The sequence below is a fragment of the Elgaria multicarinata genome, chromosome 3 (genome assembly GCF_023053635.1).
Source record: "Elgaria multicarinata webbii isolate HBS135686 ecotype San Diego chromosome 3, rElgMul1.1.pri, whole genome shotgun sequence".
Classification (NCBI taxonomy): Eukaryota; Metazoa; Chordata; class Lepidosauria; order Squamata; family Anguidae; genus Elgaria; species Elgaria multicarinata.
In genome coordinates this window covers 54,115,786-54,136,569 of record NC_086173.1, presented here as the reverse complement: position 1 = coordinate 54,136,569, position 20,784 = coordinate 54,115,786, and the positions used below count along the sequence as shown (strand labels likewise).

General features: G+C 46.1%; 1 protein-coding gene across 1 annotated transcript in view; it reads right to left on the bottom strand.

Annotated features, from left to right (window-relative positions):
* Positions 1 to 373: 373 nt before the first annotated feature.
* Positions 374 to 20,784, bottom strand: part of SPHK1 (sphingosine kinase 1) — a 38,914-nt gene continuing 18,503 nt past the window's right edge. Inside the window, exons 2-5 of the mRNA XM_063120335.1 lie at positions 15,815 to 15,964; positions 12,219 to 12,313; positions 7,199 to 7,314; positions 374 to 1,914 (exon numbers count right to left, since the gene is read on the bottom strand). Of these exons, the coding sequence (XP_062976405.1) occupies positions 1,086 to 1,914; positions 7,199 to 7,314; positions 12,219 to 12,313; positions 15,815 to 15,964 (1,190 nt within the window). The 3' untranslated portion in view covers positions 374 to 1,085. The remainder of the gene's footprint in view (positions 1,915 to 7,198; positions 7,315 to 12,218; positions 12,314 to 15,814; positions 15,965 to 20,784) is intronic.

The following is a 20,784-nucleotide window of genomic DNA, read 5'->3' as shown; positions in this document are numbered from 1 at the left end:
AAGCTGCTTGTGTTAGCATAAGACTTCCCTAAGGCCAGTTTTAGGTGCTTTGTATTTACCAAACACCCAGTACCTGGTCACACATCATTCTAGCTATGTTCAGCAATGGTGGCTGGCAGCTTGTAAACATCCTGCCATGTATTTGCTGGCTGGTATACGTGTTGTGTGTGTTAAGTTAACCTTGAATGCACTTAAGGAACCATATATAGGGGCTAATTTGGACTGTAAAGTAAATTAAAATGGTGTGTGCAACTTCTAGTTTTCTGGAGAGGTATATGGGCAGATTAACCTCTTAGTTTGCTGATGGCCCCTCTCCAGGATAAAGTCAGAAGGCTCTCTTGCAAATAAGAAAGTGATCCTGCAGAGGGGGATGTTGGATTAAGGGATCTTAAGAAGTACTTCCCATTTCATTAAATACAGAGCAACCCAGGCCTTGCAGCAGCAAAGTTACAGTTGGCATCACTCTTAACTGAACCATCTTTAATTGCCATTTATAGCTTTCTTTCTTTTTTTTGAAGAAGGTAGATATTTATTTCATCTCTTCATAAGAATATAATTTGCTACGAACTAAAATTTGGGGCAGGATTTCACCCCCGCCCTGCCCCCGCCCCCCCCCAAAAAACCTCTTTACAAACAATGGGATTGAGCCATTTTTATCTAGGCAGCCACTGCATTGGGACGATGTCATGTTGTCCTCTGCTTCAGCTGCTTTGCATGAAGGGTTTGATCTTGGGAAGATGGGCAAAACAGTCTTGCAGAGGAGCTGGCTTTGGTTTGATTTGGAGACCTACTTTCTCTCCCTTAGGGCTCTGCAGAGTAAGAACATTCGAAAGCTGCCTTTTCTGCTACACAACAGCTGAGAGCAGACTTGCAAGATGCTCTAGCACAAGGCAGGCTCAGCCATCATTCACCTTGTAATTAAACAGTTGCTCTGAAAGCCCAAGTTGCCCCTGAGAATTCTCACTAGCGGAGATGGTGCTGATGTCTTGGAATGGGTGCAGCTTTTGGGAACCCCTCGTAATTCCCAGCGCTGCAAAGCCCTTTGCTCCTGCTGTTGGCATCGCTGCTCCTTTCTGAAAGGCCCCTCAGGGGCTACTGATAACATGGGCGAGCCGCCTGTGGATTTGGCCTTGTACTGGCTCACATGCCAACACTTCGCCATCCACTGTCATGAAGCCCTTGGGCTCAAGGGGCTCAAGCCGGAAGGCTTCCACAGGCACGTAGTGGAGATAGGGGCTGTTGAGGCTCAGGTGGTTCCCTTTATCCATGGCCAAGAAGAACCTGACCATTGCCATCCGGGAGACCCCAGCGCTGACGTAGAAGAGATGGATAGCATCGTCGTACAGCTTGGCTGTGGGGGCCAGAACTAAGTCTGCCCCCAGGTGGGACTGATGGATGCCAATAATAGAGACAAACTCCTCCTCGGGTGCTACAGTCCAGTGTTTGGGAACTGGCTGCTCAAAGGGTACCAGCAAGGAGTCCTCAAGCACAGAGCCCTCACTGGGGAGCGGAGGCCCAGAGGGAGGAAGGATGTGAACCGGAGACTTCCCTTTGCCGAAGCAGCCTTGGCGAGCGTCTTGCGCCGATGAGCAGCTCTGTTCCTCCGTAGGGGACAAGGAGCCTGCGGTGGGGCTTCGCTCTTCAGCTGGCAGGTACGAGAGGCGGCCCTTGTAGACTTGGAGGGTGGTCAGGAGCTGGAATGTGCCCACAGTGAAGCGGGCGCTGCCTAGTTTACGGAACCTCTCACTGGCAATGTCCACGTCAGACACAAAACCCCAGCCAAAGCTAAGAAAGGAGAAGAGTCGCTTGCCTGAGGCCGTGTGCAGAGACACCAGGTCCATGGGAGCATGCAGGCCTTTGCATAGGAAGTAAGTGCAGTTCATTAGCAGCAGCTCCTTGCTGTAGCAGCCCTGTCTGTAAAGGGGGTGGGATGGGAGGGAGAGAGAGAATGAAGTGGCATTGAAGAGCAGCATTAGGCTAGTGCTGAAATGAGCTGGCAATGTAAGTTGCTAAAATAAATTATTTATTTACTTCTATACCACCCAATAGCCTAAGCTCTCTGGGCAGTTTACAACAGTTCATAAGATAAAATACAGCATAAAAATATAAATTTACAAAATTTAAAACAATTTAGACAACTGAAAATCATTTTAATAGCTGTTTAGATGGCTGGCATAAGTGCCCCATCATATGCCATTAAAGAGTTAGTAATTTAAGGTGCCTCCTGTCTTGTATGTCGCAGGCCCCATTGACCCATCCATCCCCATATAGTGTGGTTGCTGCTACAGAACTAGTTTTCTACTTTCTGTTGGAAATCTGCAAGAAGGCCAGCCATATAAGTACGTCCCGCGTCACTGCTGCACCACCCTGAGCTGACAACACTAGACTGCAACGCAAGACTGGAGGGGTGACCCAGGGATTGCTGCTTGCATCCTTTACTGCTGTGTGGTGGGAGCTGGACACAGGACAGTGGTTCAGGCAACACACAGACAGGGCCAGAATCTCCCCCCTCTCTTCAGGTGTTCTTGGGAAGTGTACCCTTGCCATGTGCTCCTCATCCCCCTTTGTGGTAGTCCAAATAAAACAGCTACAGTAGCAATGGAAATTCACCTTGGAAGCGAGTATTGGATAGGGATGTGTGTGCTTAACTATATCTGCAGCCTCTCCTGTCCAAGCCTCCTGCAGCAGATGACCAAGGGAGTAGTACCACACTATAGTTCTCAAGTTCAATGGGCCAAGGAGGAGAGACTAGCTAGAGTGGACAAAGGGCATAAGATCCCTGGCACCGTGAACCCTAATACATGGCCAGTGGTAAGGAATCTTGGGAGCTGTAGCCCAAAATACCTAGAGAGGTCACTGTTTCAATGTTGAAAAGAATCACTCTGCACTTACTCCACAGCAGGGGTGGCCAGAAAGATCTCCAGATGATTCGGACTTCCAGCATTGCTGCCTTATGGGGCTTTTGAGAAGTCACCCTTCTGCCCACCCCTGTGATAGAGCACTTTCTGAACACGTTCCAAAATGGAACCCTGGCACAGAAAATGGAGTCCAAGGCTGAGCCCGGGCACAAAGGGAGCTCCGCAAAGCCCAAGTCGGCTTCCTAATAGCCTAGTATCTGGAATGGCAGCAAGTGCTCAGGTATGTCAAGACAACAGCTAGGAGATAAAATATGTTTGTGGATGATGGTTAGGAAGGATCTGATATACCTGACCATCATTTTAATACGTATTTATGCACAGTAGCTGATTCTGACATCATTACCACACACACGCACAAATCACACCTGTGGTAAGGATCTTCAGGTGACACTAGAGGTCTCAAACAGGTGTTTGAGGAAGTTATGACAGGGAAATGCTTCCACTCGGCAGTCTGGTGCTTTGGGGAAGGTGGAGGGGGCAAGGAGCTCATGGATGTTTGGGAGCAGAGCAGAACAATGGCAGCAAACATTTTCAAGGAATCAGAAGTCTGGGAGTCCTAGGACTCCTTTGACTGGAGAATGTGGCAAAGGCACAGCTGTAGCTTAGGTCTATACTCCATGCATAATGGAATCAAAACAAGTGCTGTGAAAGAAAAAAGCATTTGGGCTTACTTACATCAGGGATTCGTTACAAAGAGTGCAGGGGCACTCTGTAGCAAAGATAAGAGGTAGGAGTGGTGTAAAGAGAGGAAATGCATAGAGCACCAGTGACGGCTCCAGGTTTCAGAGGGCCCCTGGGCAAGACTACTTCCATGGGTCCCTTCCCTCCGTGAGTCAACCTTCTCACTGCCATTGTTACCAGCTGCTCCTGCTCCTCAACCTCTTTCTCATCATTGCTACACTTGCTTACTTAGCAGGTAGAGAGCCAATGGCATTTACTCCTCCTCACCACTGCTGTTGTTTGAGCCTGAGCAAGAGGAGGGTGAACAAGCAAAATGCAATGATGAAGAGGAGGAGCAACTCCTGGGGGATTGTGTCAGTACGCCCCTGCTGAGGTGGGGATCCTTAGGAGGTGCCCAGCCATGTCTACTCTTGACATCAACCCTACATAGCACTCTGTGTATGTAGCACGCCCCAATTGTGTAGCAGGATCCCCTTCAGAGAGCCAGTATGGAGTAATGGTTAGAGTATTGAACTAGGGACAGGTTCTTTGAATTCCCACTACCCCAGAAGCTAGGTGTGGTCTTGGACCAGTCACATACCATCAGCCTAACCAACTTCATAGGGCCTTTGTACGAATCAAATGGAGGACAGGGAACCATATTCACCAACCCAACTTCCAAATAAATACCTAATCAAGTTGCCAAACATCAGTAGGCGTAAACCCTGCCAGTGACATCTTGGGCTGCAGTCCTAGACATGCTTACCTGATAGCAAGCCCCACTGAACATAATGGAACTTCCTGCCAAATAAACATGCATAGGATTGCACTACTAATCGTAGATCTCCATAAAGGGAAGTAGGTCAAAACCAAGCCATCGGGAACAAATGATGTATATTTATATACAAAAGTTTATAAAGGCACATAATTGCGTGCCACAGGTCATTGGTATAGTCACTAGCACAGAAATTGATTTGACAAATTACTAGCTGTTACTCCCAATAATTACATATGGAACCTCTGCATCAAGATGTACTATATACCTCCGCTTATCTCTGGATCACATCGTATCCCACCCTTTCTCCGAGTAGCTCAGAATGCACATGTGGAAATGATCCCGTTTCATCCTCGCTCTATTACAATATGCCGATGACAACAAAAGGATGGCTATCACCATTTTGCTTTTTAAGGCTGCAATCCTACGGTGCAGTTGCTTGGGAGTAAGCCCCACCGAACCCAAGTAGGACTTACTTCTGAGTAAACATGCACAGGACTACACTGTGAATGACCTTGCCAGAGCATCTGGTTAGCCGTTCTCCAGTCAACCTTAACATAATTAAATAAATTTCAGGGGCTTTCCCAGAGTCAGGGTCAGGGAAGCTGTACTCATAGTGCCAAGTAGGAGCAGGGATAGGTGAGAAATTCTCAACCAAGCTGGTAAAACAGATCAAGGAATGGCTGGGGAGAAGCACAGAGAAAGTGCTGAGCAACTGGTTAGAGCATGTGTAAGGCCTGACCATGACTCCCTTTCCCCCTTTTTTGACTGGGCCCACACATGTTCTCAGAGCCTGATTTCCCTGCTGTGGAAACCTGAGAATTACGCAGCAGTATTTGTCTTAAGACTCTAGAGGAAGCCAGGTGGCTGAGGCAGCTTGACAGGGAGAAGAGTGGAGCCCATTAGCAACACCCTTAAGCTGCCTCGTCCTCAAAACGAAGCCCACTAGGAAAGGAGGATTAGTCACGGAGCAGATGGAAGAGGTGGCCAGCTGTGAAAGGGGCAGAGGCCAGGGTTGCGGGTGTGGGAGACCTGGGTGGTAATTTCAGGGAAGGGATCGAAACCTGAGCCAAGGATGTGTAATTAAGCAGCCTTCTCCCCTACCCACTCCCTTTCGGACTACAAATGATACTAGACACCATCATCTGTCAACCGCTGCTCCCACCAGCACCGCCGAGCAGAAGGAGGTGCAACAAGAGCAGATCTTGCTCTCATTGCAAGGCCTGGCCAAGTCTTAGACATTATCGGCAGAAGACCAGGCAAGACTGCAGAGCTTCAGCACTCAGTATATTTCCTTGTCCTTCTCCATGACTCCCAGAGTAAAAAAAAAAAAAATACAAAACACGTGGCATTGGATCCAGGATCTTCTGCAAGAGGAAGGGACCTCCAACAAGAGGGAGGACTCCGCTTGCAGATGGTCCCTCTGCTGGCTTTTTGGGGATCCCCCTCGCCCAAACACCACAGCAAACCCTGTTCCGCAGGGTCTCCTGATTCTCAGTGTAGCATTTTCAGGGAGCTGGGAGGGGCTGTAATTGGAAGGAGGGGCGGCGGTGAACTCCACTTCCACCACACAGTTCACAGCTTAAATCTGGGCCCAACCCATTCTGCGCCACTTTGCACCTTGTCATCGTGGCACATAGTTTAGCTTTCCTTAACACAGAACGTGCGTTATTATCAAGCAGAAATCTGCCTTTGTTTATTTACTTAACAACACAGTATATGTGGCCCTGAGCACAGTGTGCGGCTTACAAAAGCAGGAGACTCGACAGGTGAGGCATGTGGCTGACTGGCTGGCTTTTTTTTGCTTTTTTTGCCCGAGACAAGGGAATGCCTTCTTTGCTCACTCTTATCCTGTATAACCCTAGAAATCCCGAAGTGCAGCCTGTGTTCCTCATGTGACCAATGTTTTCCATTTTCCTCCAAGCCAACAACTGTATCAGCCTTCCCATGCCCTTTAAATCCTGTGGAAAATATACAATCGCCACACACTGAAGAGGATTTTCAAGAGTCCTCTGCAGCCAAGCATAGCGGGCAAATAAGTAAAGCATGACGGGTGGGCCAAACCAGCCTTCCTTAACTTAGTTTCCTCCATATATGTTGGACTTCAATTCCCATGCTGCCTGGGGGATGCTAGGAGTTGTAGTCCAACGTATCTAGAGGGCACCAGATTGACTGGGCTAGATAATTTAGCATGGAAGAGAAATGAAGGAATTGTGCTAGAAACTCCCAACGGTGCTGAAAACTCGCTGGAAAGTGCAATGCTGACGATTGGTTCACACAATGAGAGCCAGTGTCGTGTAGTGGTTAGAGTGTGGGACTGCAACTTGGGAGATCTAAGTTCTAGGCCCACTTAGTGACTTTAGGCCGTTGGCTGTTTCAGCCTAACCTACCCCACACGGTTGTATGTGAGGATAAAATGGAGAGGAGGAGGATCATGCAGGCCGGTTTAGGCTCCTTGTGGGAGGAAAAAGGGTGGGATAAAAAGGTAGTAATAATTTTTAAAATCTCTGCTGGCTTCTGTGGGCACTGCACCAGTGGTGAGCTAGTCATGTACAGGTAGCACCATGCACAGAATTTCATGTTTTAACAGCCCTAGAAGCCCCACTTAGGGCTCTTTGTGGTGGTGCACAAGAAGAAAGAATCTGTAAGAAGTGGTGGTTGCAGCACACAACTAATTCATCATGATCCCCGTGAGCCAAATGAGTGTGACAATCTCAAGCGGCCTCACTTACCCCTGAAGTTATGTCACTGAGATTCCCAGAAGGGGGAAGGCCCAGGTACCAAACTCCCCGCCACCATGCTCGGTGGCAGAACACACATCTCCCCTGCTATAGTGATCCCTTACCTAGCGTAGTGATTGAGAGAAGCAGCCAAGGCATTCCCAGAGCCCCCTGGGAGGATGCAGAGAGGCTTCTGGATAACAGACTTCCAGTCGGGACGCTCCATCAGTCCGTTGATCACCTGCAAAGGCACAAAGGTGGGAGCTGCTCAAAGGAAAAGCCCCAAGGAGTCATTTCTCATCACTGACCTTGGCTTTGGGAGCAGTGAAGCAAGGTCACCACAGGGGCGGCCAGTCGTTTTAAAGCTCTACCATGTGCTTCCAAGATCAGGAGTGCAGCATATTGAGGCAGGAGGACAGATTTATATTCAGAAGTGCTGCATTTCACATTGTTGCAAGACTGCGCACCAAGATTGCAAGCCTATTATACACACGCAGGAGCAAGTCCCATTGAACAATCTCCCTGACGAGGCCCGCCTGGCACCGACATTGTCATCTTTTCGGTGCCAGGTCAAGACATTTCTCTTCTCCCAAGCAATTAGCAATACGTAATGAGCCTGGGTCTGTTTTTTTGGCTCATCGTTTCAAAAGCTGATATAGTGGTTTTAAATGTATGTGGATTCTGCATGTTTTTGTGGTTTTTAATTTTTGTATATTGTTTTTAAATGTTTCTCTTATGTGAACCGCCCAGAGCTTCGGCTATGGGGTGGTATATAAATGCAATAATAAATAAATAAATAAATAAATAAAATTCACTGGAACTCACATCTGGGTAAACATGCATAGGATTGTACTGTAAGAGGAGGGTGTGTTTCAGGCACACCTGGCAGTCAGAAACTATTAAAAACAATAGCAAAATAATAACAAAACGTATGCTGTAGGCCCCGCCCTGACTCTAACACACATTTATCCCAGCTCCGGCCTTCCCGAGTGCCAGTATTCAAATGTTAAATTCACAGTATTCAATACCTTCTTTCAATGCAACTCCCCATTTGAAATTGTTTGCTTTTCAAATTAAAAAAAAACACCCACCATGTTTTCTGTTTTGTTACTCGCTGCATCAGAACCTGCAGTTAGAAAACCCATCTGGGCAGAGCGATCCTAATGGGGTGAGGTGGCGGATCTTTCGCCAAATCCTGAGCCAGCTTTCCCCAACCTGTTGCCCTCCAGATATTTTGGACTAAACCTCCCATCAGCCCCAGCCAGAACAGTTAATGGTCAGGAATACGGGGACTTGTAGTCCCAAACACTGGGGGCGCCAGGCTGGGGAAAGTTGTCCTAAGGCCTGCCAGGGCAGAAGAGGGAGGCAGTTTTGCCTTACCTTCAGCCTCCTCTTTTCCCCTAGGAGAGTCAATGGGGGGTAATGAATATACCTTCTCTTTTGTACCTATGTGTGTTGCTGGTGGGGAGGGGTTTCTCCAGGGAATGAGGGAGGAGCATGGCGTTAGGCTCCTGTGGAACCATGGCCTCTTCTGACATGCCACATCCTCAGAGCCACGACTTTCAGAGTCCCATGGGTGGACCAGCAACAGCACTTGCCACGCCCCTGTCGTGGCCCAGCCATAAAAGGTTGGTGCCACAGATGTGCTCAAAATGATTACTGAAGGAAGTGACTATTTCCACACACACACACACACACACACACACACACACACACACACACAAGCAAAATGTGTCTTGATTTGGAGCTGCAAGCCCCAGGCAATTAAGCCTCTTGCATAGAAGGCAACTAGGAATCCAGAGAATTAAATAAATAATAAGGGAACTGGTACCAGCCGTGAAAATATGAAGTAATTTCACAATGAACTTCAAGTAATTGTTATCAAAATGTAACTGGCAAAGCAGTTTGGATAATATCCGAAGAGAGAATACTGAATGATAACTCATCAATACAGACATGAAAAGGATTATGTGAAAAACGATAGAGACATCAAATTGTATTACTCAGGGTCAGAGTGAAAGTAAAGATTTTACTTATCAGTTAATGAACAAAAAATATTTGTCAGGTATAAATATTCAATCAAATATATATTATGGGTGTCTAGAAAAAAACTTGTACTGAGGTTTAATTAGTACACTTTGAGTGAGAAATTGCTTTGCTAAAGACATATTGAAAGTAATTGTATCTTACTTGAAAAATATATGTTTACATTTTTGCATGTGAGTTTTGATCATGAAAGTTTCTTCTAGAAGTCAAGATTGTGAACTTAGATTTATGAAAAAGCAATTAGTATTGACGTATTGGCAGTGAAGTAGTATTGTAGAAAATGTTTAAAAAATTGTCTGATTTGGAGGTCAGCTTTTTTATACATCAAAGCTCCTTGCCTGTAATACTGCCAGACAACTCCATAGAGACATCTTGCTAAGCAAAATGGAGTCAGCAAAGCCCTCTTTTGTAACAGCAAGAAATGCTTAAGAAATATAGCTTTAATTGCTTTTAAATACCACACTATGAGAACTTATATTTATATCCATAAAAGAAAAAAATTGGATTCAAAGATTCTTGAAGTATTATTGTTAGTACAATATCTGGATTGCAACCCACCCAATAATCCTAGGTGTACACTTTGTTTAGATTGTATTTTAATCTGCTATAGATGGTAAACAGGCAGCTCAATGATTCCAAAGTACTGAACTATAGACAGATCCATATCACCCCATCACATGATGGCGTGGCCCTCCCTGCCTTGTAGTCCTCCCTGGCTACCGGTAGAGGAGGAGGCCTGGCACCTTGTAGCGGCCTCACCATGGCCCTCACTGAGAAATCGTGATTGCTCCCTTAATGTTCTGATTATTCCAGTTGCAAAATCTGGATTTCTTAATCATTAACAGGCCGGGTATTGTTTTCAAACATCTCTCCACAACTATGAGGACTAGGAAATTGCTTCTCTTTTTTTAAGGGAAGATTCCTCCAGCTTCTGCAGTGTACACTAGATTTATGGCCTGTGCCAGCACTAGTGCTATGCCAAAAAAAAATCGTTTCTTCTATTTTCTGCATTTCGTGAGAGGCTGGTGGGGGGGAATGAAAACTGATGAAAGTGAGAATTTCAAGTAACTTTCTCCTTGGAAAAGAGGATAGGATTTCCCCTTACCTTTTTAAGTGTAGATGGTAGCTAAGGATCTTCTTTCAATTCTTTATTTACTGTAACCCCCTCCCCCAGTGCACTTGCAGGATCCTAGGATTATTCTCCAGCCCAGCAGCACTTTCTGAATTCCCAGGAGACCACATGACCACACCCTCTCCTATGAGCACCGAAGAAGGGCTCCCAGGCTGCAGAAGATCTGGAAACCAAGAACTAACAGGATTTTAGAGCTTTAGAAACATTCTCTTCTTCCTTGCAGCAACACAGAGCAATCAAGATTAAGAGGGTTTTGTTTTTTCTAAAGGTCCAAAATTCCCATTTGTTCTTGCTTTGCATCTGAACGGGGACTCTACAGTAGGGTGACCAACTGTCAGGATTTCCCCGGATTTGTCCTGGTTTTTGTTCTTTCCATGGTGTCGGGGGACTTTCTATAATTTTCAATAATGTCCTGGAATGACACACCTTCCTCTTTAAGGCTGCCATTAGCATGGCAGGAGGGAATGACATGCTTTCTTGAGGCACATCATTCCCCCACCCTGAGCTCCAATTGAGGTCTTAAAGGGGAAAGTGGGTCATTCGTGGACATTATAGAAAAGGCCCCAATTGGAGTGGATGGTGGTGGTGCAGAATGAAATCCTTTCCCCTCCTCCACTCCAATCGGGTTCTTTAAGGTGGCGGAGGAATAACGTACTTTCTGCAGGACTCAGAAAGCTGCTTCCCCCCCACACACACACACTAGGTGTCCTCTTTTTTGGTTTCCCAAGTATGGTCACCCTACTCTACAGCCTAGGAATTCCTTCTGACTGCCTATAGAAGAGGGCGAGATCATGTGTTCCCATGGGAGTTCAAGAAGTGCTCCTGGGCTCAAGAAGCCTCTCTGCATAAAGAGTCTCCTTGCTGGGGGCATTTTTCAAGGAAGTAAACTAAAATAGAAAGAAGATCCTTCAGTCACCTCCCAAATTTAAAAAGGTACATGGACAGCTTGCCCCACCCACCCACAAGGAGAAGATGCTCAAAAATTCTACCCCTCCCTGTGAAATAAGCAGAAAAAAACACTGCCTTTTTCGCAGGAAGAGAAAAAAACAACAACCCGAAAACAGTGGGGGAGGATTCAGCACAGCACAAGCCAGCACATTGCATTCATGTGGACATTTCCAGTTACCTTTTTTTTTAAAAAAAAATCTTTTTCTTTTTTTAGAAAAATGTTGCAAGTTAGGCACAGTTTAACTTGTACAATGCAGCAAGAGGCCAAGTCATATTGGTCCCGTACCAAGGTTGTAAACTCAGTAACAGGGTGGAAGAGAGAATCTTCCTGGAACGTAATGGAGTTCACTGGAAGTCAACATTTTTAAAACTACCCAAAAGATATGTGCCGATATAAAAAATGGCAAGCAGCCAAAATGCTGGTTCTTAAGAAAAAACACCTCCTCACTTCCCAGCTCTACTTTTGCCTTCCCTCATTTATCTTTGCAATCTCCTACCTACAATTTTACCTGTTCCTCCAACCCATTCTAGGCCTTTTGGCCAGTGCTGCTCTAGAACTACCAGGTTCAAGATGGAACTGGGTTCCTATAACTTGGAATAGAGGTGCATAATGGGAAATTTCCCACCAGCCGCAACCATCACACTAGGGTGGAAGAGCTGTGAAATGCTCCCATTCTTCTTCCTGCCCAGCTATTACAGGCAGAGGATCACTGTCCAGTATGGAATCAAGCAAACCCATTGTATTGTGCAACTGACCCAGCCTGTTCAGTACCGCTCCCCCTTCTCCAAAGTCTGCTACCCTGGATACCAGGTTTGCATTGCAACAGATTTGGATGCCCCATCAGAATAAGTACCAAGACCGTTTGTCTCTGATAATTATGTGCCGATGTAGAGCAATAGGGCAGCATCTGGTCCCCTGTGGTGGGGACAGGGATGGGAGGCACACTGGAGCCATGGCACAGCAGGCAATGTCTGGACCCTAGGGTTAGCAGCAGCATCCCATCTGGCCTCCTCCTTACCTCATAGAGCAAGCCATCGCCAGCCATAGCAACCACAGCATCCCACCTGGACATGTTCTCCTCCTTCACCAGATCCCAAGCATGGTTCTTCTTCTCTAGGGGAAAAAAAGACAAAGAGCCTGCATCACTTGTGGGTGGCATTATCTTGTATTAGCTTTAGACCCCAGGAATGTGAGCGTCCTGTGAGCTAGTCCATATACGCACAGACGTGGGTAGCTGTATTCTCTGTCTCTCTCTCTTACACACACACACTCACTCACACGCACACACACACACACAGAGAGATTTACACACACTGAGCAGATAGTGCAGCAGTGGGCAATTCCACATGAGGAAAGGCTGTCAACCACATGGTGGTGGAATTAATCCAGCAATTATTTTAAATACTCCATTATCCCCATGGTTTTTTAAAAGCGAGAGTACCTGGGGAAGGCGCAGGAGAAATCCTGGAGGTCGAAAAGAGTCATGTAAAGGACCCGTAAACTTCCATGAGAAGTCAATCATGAGTGCACAATAAATCACTCATGTAGAGAAGCCTTCCCCAACCTGGTGCTCTTCAGATGTTTTGAACTACAATTCCCAATATTGTTGACCACTGACCGTGCTGACTTAGGGAGGAGAAGTCCAAAACATCTGGAGGGCATTAGGTTATGAAAGGCTGATTCAGTCATTTCATTTTATTTATATATACTATTTTTTAGACATTTGTATGCTGCCCCATAAGATAAAGTTCTGTGGGATGCTTACATTAAAAACCCAAGTATAACAAGTTTTTAAAAATATAATTACAAAATAAGACAAACCATAAAATAAAAAACAGTATAAATACAACAAAACCCAAACTGTCAGAAACCCCAGAGTTAAAACACAGATTTTAAAACTGAGAGGCCCAGGCAATCTGAATTATTTAAAGTGCCTGGGTGAACAGGAAGGTCTTCACTGGGTGCTGAAAAGGTCAGTGAGATGGCATCATCAAACCTCTCTGGGGAGGCTGTTCCACAACTGGGGTGCCACTACTGAAAAGGCCTCCTCCCTAGAAGTCACTCACTTTGCTTCATCTGGAGAAGGCACAAGGACTGAAGCCTCTGAGGAAGACCTTAAGAGTTGGGTGGATAGATAGGGAAGAAGGCAGTCTTTCAGGTAACCTGGTCCCAAGCTTAAAGATTAGGTCTCTAAAGATTTTGGACCAACTGCAGTTTCTGAATGGTTTCTTTTGGCTGTTCCACATAAAATTCATTACAATAGTCAAAATGGGAGGTTCCCAGAGCATGAGTAATTGTGGCCAAGCTATCTCCTCCACCAAGGTCTGGTCATAGCTGCTGCATCAGATGAACCTGATAAATGGTGCTTTGAGTCACAGAAATGACTTAAAAACATAAAATCATAGAATAGCAGAGTTGGAAGGGTCCTATAAGGCCATTGAGTCCAACTCTCTGCTGAATGCAGGAATCCATCTTAAAGCAAACCTGAAAGATGGCTATCCAGCTGCATCTTGAAAGCCGCTAGTGTGGGAGAGTCCACATAAGAAGAGCCATTCTGGATCAGACCAAGAGTCTATCTAGTCCAGCATTCTGTTCACACAGTGGCCAACCAGCTGTTGACCCGGAACCCACAAGGAGAACATGAGTGCAATAGCACCCTCCCATCCATGTTCCACAGCAACTGATGTACATAGGTTTACTGCCTCTGCTACCAGAGGTAGCACATAGCCATCAGGACTAGTAGCCATTGATAGCCTTCTCCTCCAGGAATTTATCTAACCCTCTTTTGAAGCCTTTCAAATTGGTGGCCATCACTACATCTCTTGGTAGAAAATTCCATAGTTTACCTATGTGCTGTGTGAAGAAGTACTTCCTTTTATCTGTCCTGAATCTCCCACTAATCAGCTTCATGGGATGGCCCTAGGTTCTAGTACTATGTGAGAGGCAGAAAAATGACTCCCTATCCACATTCTCCACTTGATAGTATTGGATCGATAAAGCACCCCCAGACTACAAACCTGATCCTTCGGAAGGGGGGACCCTCATCTAGAACAAACATTCACTCAGGTGGGTGAATCACCAATCCACAGAACTGCTCCACTAGTCTGGATTAAGTCTCCGTTTGTTTGTCCACATCCACTTCATTACCATGCCCAAGCTCTGACTCAGGACAGAAACAGTCTCACCAGTGTCTGATGAAAAATGCTGGGTGTCATCTGCATACTGATGACACTTCAGATCCACTCTCCAGATGACCTCTCACAGTGGTTTCATGTAGATGTTAAACAGCAGGGGAGAAAGAACAGAACTCCAAAGCAGGGCTGCCAAGTGTCAACAAGTAATCTCTCAGCACAATCTTCTGTATTCTTTTGTATTTGTGCTTTTAACCTGTTGGTTGTTTTATTATGGTTTTAATTTTTGTGAACCGCCCAGAGAGCTTCGGCTATTGGGCGGTATAGAAATGTAATAAATAAATAAATAAACAATTCAGCCATCCAAGTGGGAGCAGAACCACCACCGTGTTGTCCCCCACACGCTACCTGGACAGCCTAACCAAAAGGATACCATGGTTGATGGTGTCCAAAGCCACTTAGAGGCCCAGAAAAACCAATATCTCTACTCAATGCCCCCCTCAATTTGGTGGTTACTGCTTGAGACACACCTAGCACACCCCTTCCGCATGCCTATGGAATGTTCTCACTTTAAGATGTTCAAGTGCTACGGCAAGCTGCTTTGAAGCAGTATTTTATCCAATTATGTTAAGTACTAAAGGAGACAAGCATATCAAACCAGGGAGGGGGGTGCGCTCTCTTACACTGTTCTTCCCCTTCAAGTTTGATACACCTCCGAGGCATTGAGATCCCCACCAAAAACACGCACACATGACAGAAAGCACCAATCGGGGAGGGGATTTCTTTGGGTCTCCCTTCCCTGGGAAAACTCTTATGCAGTCTCAGAGACTTGTAAAGCTCATGCATGCATTTCTTTTTTTTAAAAAAAAACAACCCTGCCTATGAGTAGCATCTACTGTAATTAGAGTGGTGGTCTTAGATGAGAGGCAGGGAGCTTGTTTCAGCCCATGGGCCGAAATTGATTTCAGAGGAGCTCTCGGAGGCCAAAGAGGGAAGAAGTGGGGCAAAAAACACCAGGACGTTTTAGTTTTAACATTTTACTGCCAGTAAAACTAAGCTTTCACTGAGACATGCCAACCTCTTAGAATGGGGGTGGGGGAAAACTGCACCAAAGCTGGGAACACACCAAACAATCATCATTTGGAGGAAAGGGGCCAGGGGACCCCCGGAGGGTTGGATTGGGACCAGATTTGACCCACAGGCCTGAGGTTCCCCAATCCTCTGTCTTAGACTACTTGCTGCACCAACTGACACAATGCAGCACACCACAGTACAACAGTGTCAGCCACGTCATGCCAGGGCCGAAAAGAGTAGGGATGGCCATGGGCAAGTGAGTGAAGTTTGGAGCAGAGCTGGAAGTGGAGGGCTGTGGTCCAGCCATCCTGGGACATCCTGCAACATGAACAGGACCTCTCTTGCCTTGTGGAAGAGGAGGAGGAAGAGAACTACCGCCGCTGTTTCTCCCCTCATGCTCAACACTTACTTGTTATAAACAAGGTGAATCCTATGTTGGCTTCCGTCAGCATCGGCTGGACTTGGGACTTGAATAAATTCAGTGCCCGGCCTGACCCGCTCTGTGGGTTGAGCAATACCATCACCTGGCAGGGCCGAGGGAGGAGCCCATAGATTGCTCCTGCAGGGAGACACAAGAGAGTGGGAGAATAGCAGTTAGTGTCAGGGGATAAAGCCAGGCCCAATGGCTCAATATAATTATTTACAATGGCTCGATATAATTATTTACTGTACTTATCTCTACCTTTCTTATGCAAGCCCTAAACATTCCCACCCATCTAATCCACCCTCCCCACAAAAATCCACAAACATTCATTTGCTTGACCCTCTGAGGCCGAACTCCATAGTTTATACAAAAATGAACAATGTTAAATGAAGAAGCGGCGCAACTATCAGGAACAGAGTTAAACCACTTCCCCATGCTGCGTGTGCCCCCATTTCCCCCTGGGTGGTGAGACATTTCGGGGCAGCCCGGCTCCGATTTGATTTTCCTTGGAATGGAGGGGTGCGTGTGCTGGGACCATGAACAAGAAGATAAAAGTTGTACAGCAATTTTCACACTGAAAAATACTTAGGGGGTAGGGGAAACTGTTAGTGGACCTGAGCCATAATTCTCTCAGACATTTTCTTCTGCTGTTTACTGCCCTTACTAATTTTGGTTTTCGTTTTGTTCTGTTTGAATTCTTTACGCTGTTGCAAGCTGACTGAAATGCTTTTTTAAGCAGAATGGTAGGGGTTTTTTTGTTTTGTTTTTTAAGGAAAATAATGTGTTCCTGCTCAATTCGAGGAAATACCTTCAGTCCTTATTTCCCCCTGCAGTGGGCTGTTTGCCATGCTTTTTGAGTTCACTATTTCCCTCACGCGCCCCATTGGCTGCATATTCCCCTGTGTGTGCTCTGATGCAAAGAGAAGTGATAGAGATGCGGCCCAATGATTAACTTGCCAATCTCACTGCTATGGAGAACAGGTCAGCAATCCCAGGCTTCAAATGGCTCAGCAAAAATGGTGCAGATTTTCCCTTCATAATCACACCCCTTCCATCCTTCCTCTCCCCCACATTTCTCTCGTTACACATGCTTGGCACACCGCAGCTTTTAAAGCTCAGCTAAAAACTTTTCTTTTTCCTAAAGCTTTTAAAACTTGATTTTGTTCTGACTTTATACTGTTAGTTTTACCCTACCCAGTGCCTATTTACCCTACCCTGTGCCTGTTTGCATTCTCTTCCCCTCCTTATTGTTTTATTATGATTTTATTAGAATGTAAGCCTATGCGGCAGGGTCTTGCTATTTACTGTTTTATTCTGTACAGCACCATGTACATTGATGGTGCTATATAAAAGAAGAAGAAGAAGAAGAAGAAGAAGAAGAAGAAGAAGAAGAAGAAGAAGAAGAAGAAGAAGAAGAAGAAGAAGAAGAAGAAGAAGAAGAAGAAAGAAAGGACGTTAGAGAAATAGAAGATTTTTGTTTACACAAAAGTTGCTGGGTATAGCTTAGGAATGAGGTATGAAGCAGCTGTGGTGAAAAACTGTGTCTCTTGTCACAGGGACTGCTGCGGTGGAGTCGTACGTTAACAAAGGACTCCTGGAGTCCATGTCAAAGGTTTCATAGGGACAAATCCAACTTCAAAAAAAAAAGTTAAAATCTGTATGTCAATACAGATGTTCCTGGTGGTTCTATATGGATCTATGGTCTGATTGAAGTCTATCAGGAGAAGAGCCTTGAGTGTGGTGGTCCCCTTCCTATGGAATTCCCTGTCTTTGGAGGTCAGGCAGGCACCAACATTGTGCTGCTTCTGGCACCTTCTGAAAACGTTGTTGTTTCAGGAAGCTTTCCAATTTCTGCGGTTTTACCAGAAATTGGTTTTTATCAGAACTCTGTTTCTTTTAAAAAATAGTATTTTTTTTAATATGGGGTTTTTATTCTTTTTTCCAATTGGTTGTTCACAGCTCCAAAATCTTTTAGATGTGGAGCGCTATATAAATATTGTAAATAAAATAAATAAATAAATAAACTGGCCGTTAATGCTTTTAGCCCAAAATATTTTCTTTTAGACAACATCATTGGCTACCAGTCATGAGAGAGAGATGTTTCTACCTCCAAGATCAGAAGCAGCATATCTCAGTACACCTGACATTGGGGAACACAAGGGAGAGGTTGCTATTGTGCTGGTGTCCGGCTTGTGGGCGTCCTACTGTGGCATCTGGCTGGCCACTGTGCAAACAGAATGCTAGACTAGATGGGCCTTTGCTCTGATCCAGCAGGGCTCTTCTTATGTTATCTTCACGGCAGCTCATAAAACGAGTGACCAAAACCATCTCGAATGCATAGGTTGATTTGGATGGCAGCCCACCGACATTGTGCTTAAACCTTAAGCCTGCAGAGCCAATCTTACAGCTTGTTCATCCATAGCCAAATTAATAATATCACAGAGTTCCTCCCAAAAGGCGCCATCACCATTCTGTCGCCTCCTTTCCCATCTACAGCCGGCGCAAAAGCTACTGCTGCTTTGAGAAAGCACTGTCAGACCCAATTAACCATGCATCCCAATTATTTTCCAACATGTTGGCTGCTAAGCTCCAGTTGACTGCTGCATCACAAAACAGAGGCCGTTTCAGGCTCTGCGGCATTGGTTAGGACAACCCTCACATGCGACGCAATGCTCAGAAACTGAGCAACGTTAACAGTTATGGAGCCGGGAGGTTGATGCCTGTGGCTGCAAACACTTCTGAATCCCAATAAACGTCCAGTGGCCGTGCAGGGAAGTAAAAGCCTCCCTTTAGTTCTGCCTTGCTCCCAATAGCTCAAGAATCCACACACACCCCATTCACATGAGGCTCCCTACTCAGCCTAAAGCAACGCCTCCTTGACAGCCCCATCGGCAGCCTTCCGCCTGATGCATATGAAGCCCTGATCATGTCCTTAGGCAGGCGTGGGCAGACTTCAGGCTTGCAAGATCTACTCTGTGTGTGTGTGTGTTTTAACTAGAATCCCAGTATTCACCCCCAGATCATGGTGTGAAAGATATACACTTAGCATGAAAGAATTCTGAGCCCAGGAATATGGTTGGAGACACACAGTCCTTCTGCACAAGAATTCATTCATGCGGAGTGTCTATACGACGATGCGTTCGTATGTGATTCTCTCAAAACCCTGCAGCATCACCACTGTGAGGAGCAAACAATAAACTTAGACGGCAGGAGGGAACTCGGGCTATCGAGTCGGAAGAACCGCATCGCCGGCAGCCATTGGGCTTCTCAAGCCTGACCCCTGACCCGCATTCCCCAATCCACCCAGAGTTACGCCCACTTGCATAACTCAAGGCCACCACTGACATATGAAGAAACAACATGGTGACCTTGGAGAAAAGGGAAAAGTCGTGGTAAATCGACACTTTAAAAAAACACGGTTTCGGGAGGGGGAAGCCTATCTTGACTGCGAGTTGGCGGCTGCGTCATATAAACAACGCACTGCTGCTGTTCAACCACCACAAGGTAAATAGTAGGCATGTGCTCCGCTCCGATTAGAAGCGCAGAAGCAGGAGCAAATTGGCCTGCTCCGCCTTGCCCAGAGGCGGAGTAGAAGCGGACCGCGGACCCCTAGAAGCAAGGCGAAGAGAAGCACCCATTTTCGGAGCGCTCCGGTTTCCGCGGTCCGGTCCAATCGCCATCTTGAAACATTTCGCCCATAGGATTGCATTGCGGAAAAGAAAGGGGGATAACTGTGTTGTTTTTGAAGCTATCTTTCTGAAAATTCTTGTGCTCAGAGAGTCGTGGATGGGGGTCATTTTGAGACTACTCTCAGCTCTCTGCATGGTGCGGGTCGTGCGCTAGAATTCTTTTAAAAACCGGCGGGAAATACCTTTTCGAAGGGCTGAGGGGCAGAGCCAACTCCCGGTCATAATCACATGATCCCAAAGTTGGAGGAGGGGATAGGCAAAACGGGTAACTTGGGATTCTGGGAAACTTCTCTTTCTTAGTCTGAACGGACTTTTCCCAGTGTTTTTTAAAACAGTAGCCCCACCAAATGCACAAACACAACCTGAAATCATATACTAAGCCAATAATAAGAGAGCACTGCTACCCACCCTAACTTTGGGGAACAACTGAAAAGATGTGGTGCAAGGGGATGAGCTCCCCTAGGGCATGCCATGTGGATGTGCCCCCACTCTCTCCTGTACTTGGGGGGCTATCACAGCCCTCCAAAGAGAGTAACCCGGTGGAGCAATGCCTATCATGAGTTGAAGTGAGCGTTTTACTTCTTAGTGGTGGAGCAATGTCTTTCATGAGTTGAACTGACAGCATTGCTTCTTAAAAGACTGGTCACTACTAGGACCAGTCAAATTGGCAGCTGCTTCCCCCTCCCCCGGGCACGTCCCCCTATTACTGGTAAAAGACAGATATAGCCTTTTAAAAAAAGTTCTTCTTGTTGTTTTTTCAGCAACACTGCTGCTTTTAATTCCAACCCTCCTTTATTTATTTATTTATTTATTTATTTCATTTTATATGCATTACTGGCTTATCCTTAGCTCACTTCCTTATGCCCCCAGAAATGTCTGCTGCCTGCCTGCCTTCCCTCCCTCCTCCCCTGCCCGCCTCGCAGGGATGTTGTGTGTGTCTGGCTTTGACTCAGGGGAGAAGTCCTTCCTGCGCTCACTTGGAGTTTTGGAAGTTCCAAATCCATTTTTCAAGTGTGGAAGAAGATTCATAGGTTTATCTCTACTCCCCAATTCATGGCATGTTGGGATTTCCTTTGAAATGGCCCCACTGAGATGTCTGCAGGTTTAAGCCCCGCCAAAAAACAGGGGATGATGGGATTGCCTTGTACTTTGGCATGATTGTGGGTCTAGATGGCATCTGTGAGTGTGCTCACTTCCCTTTTTTTTATCTGTCCAAATGTCAGAGAACAGTCCACGTCTGCAAATGGGGTGTTGGATTTTCATAAA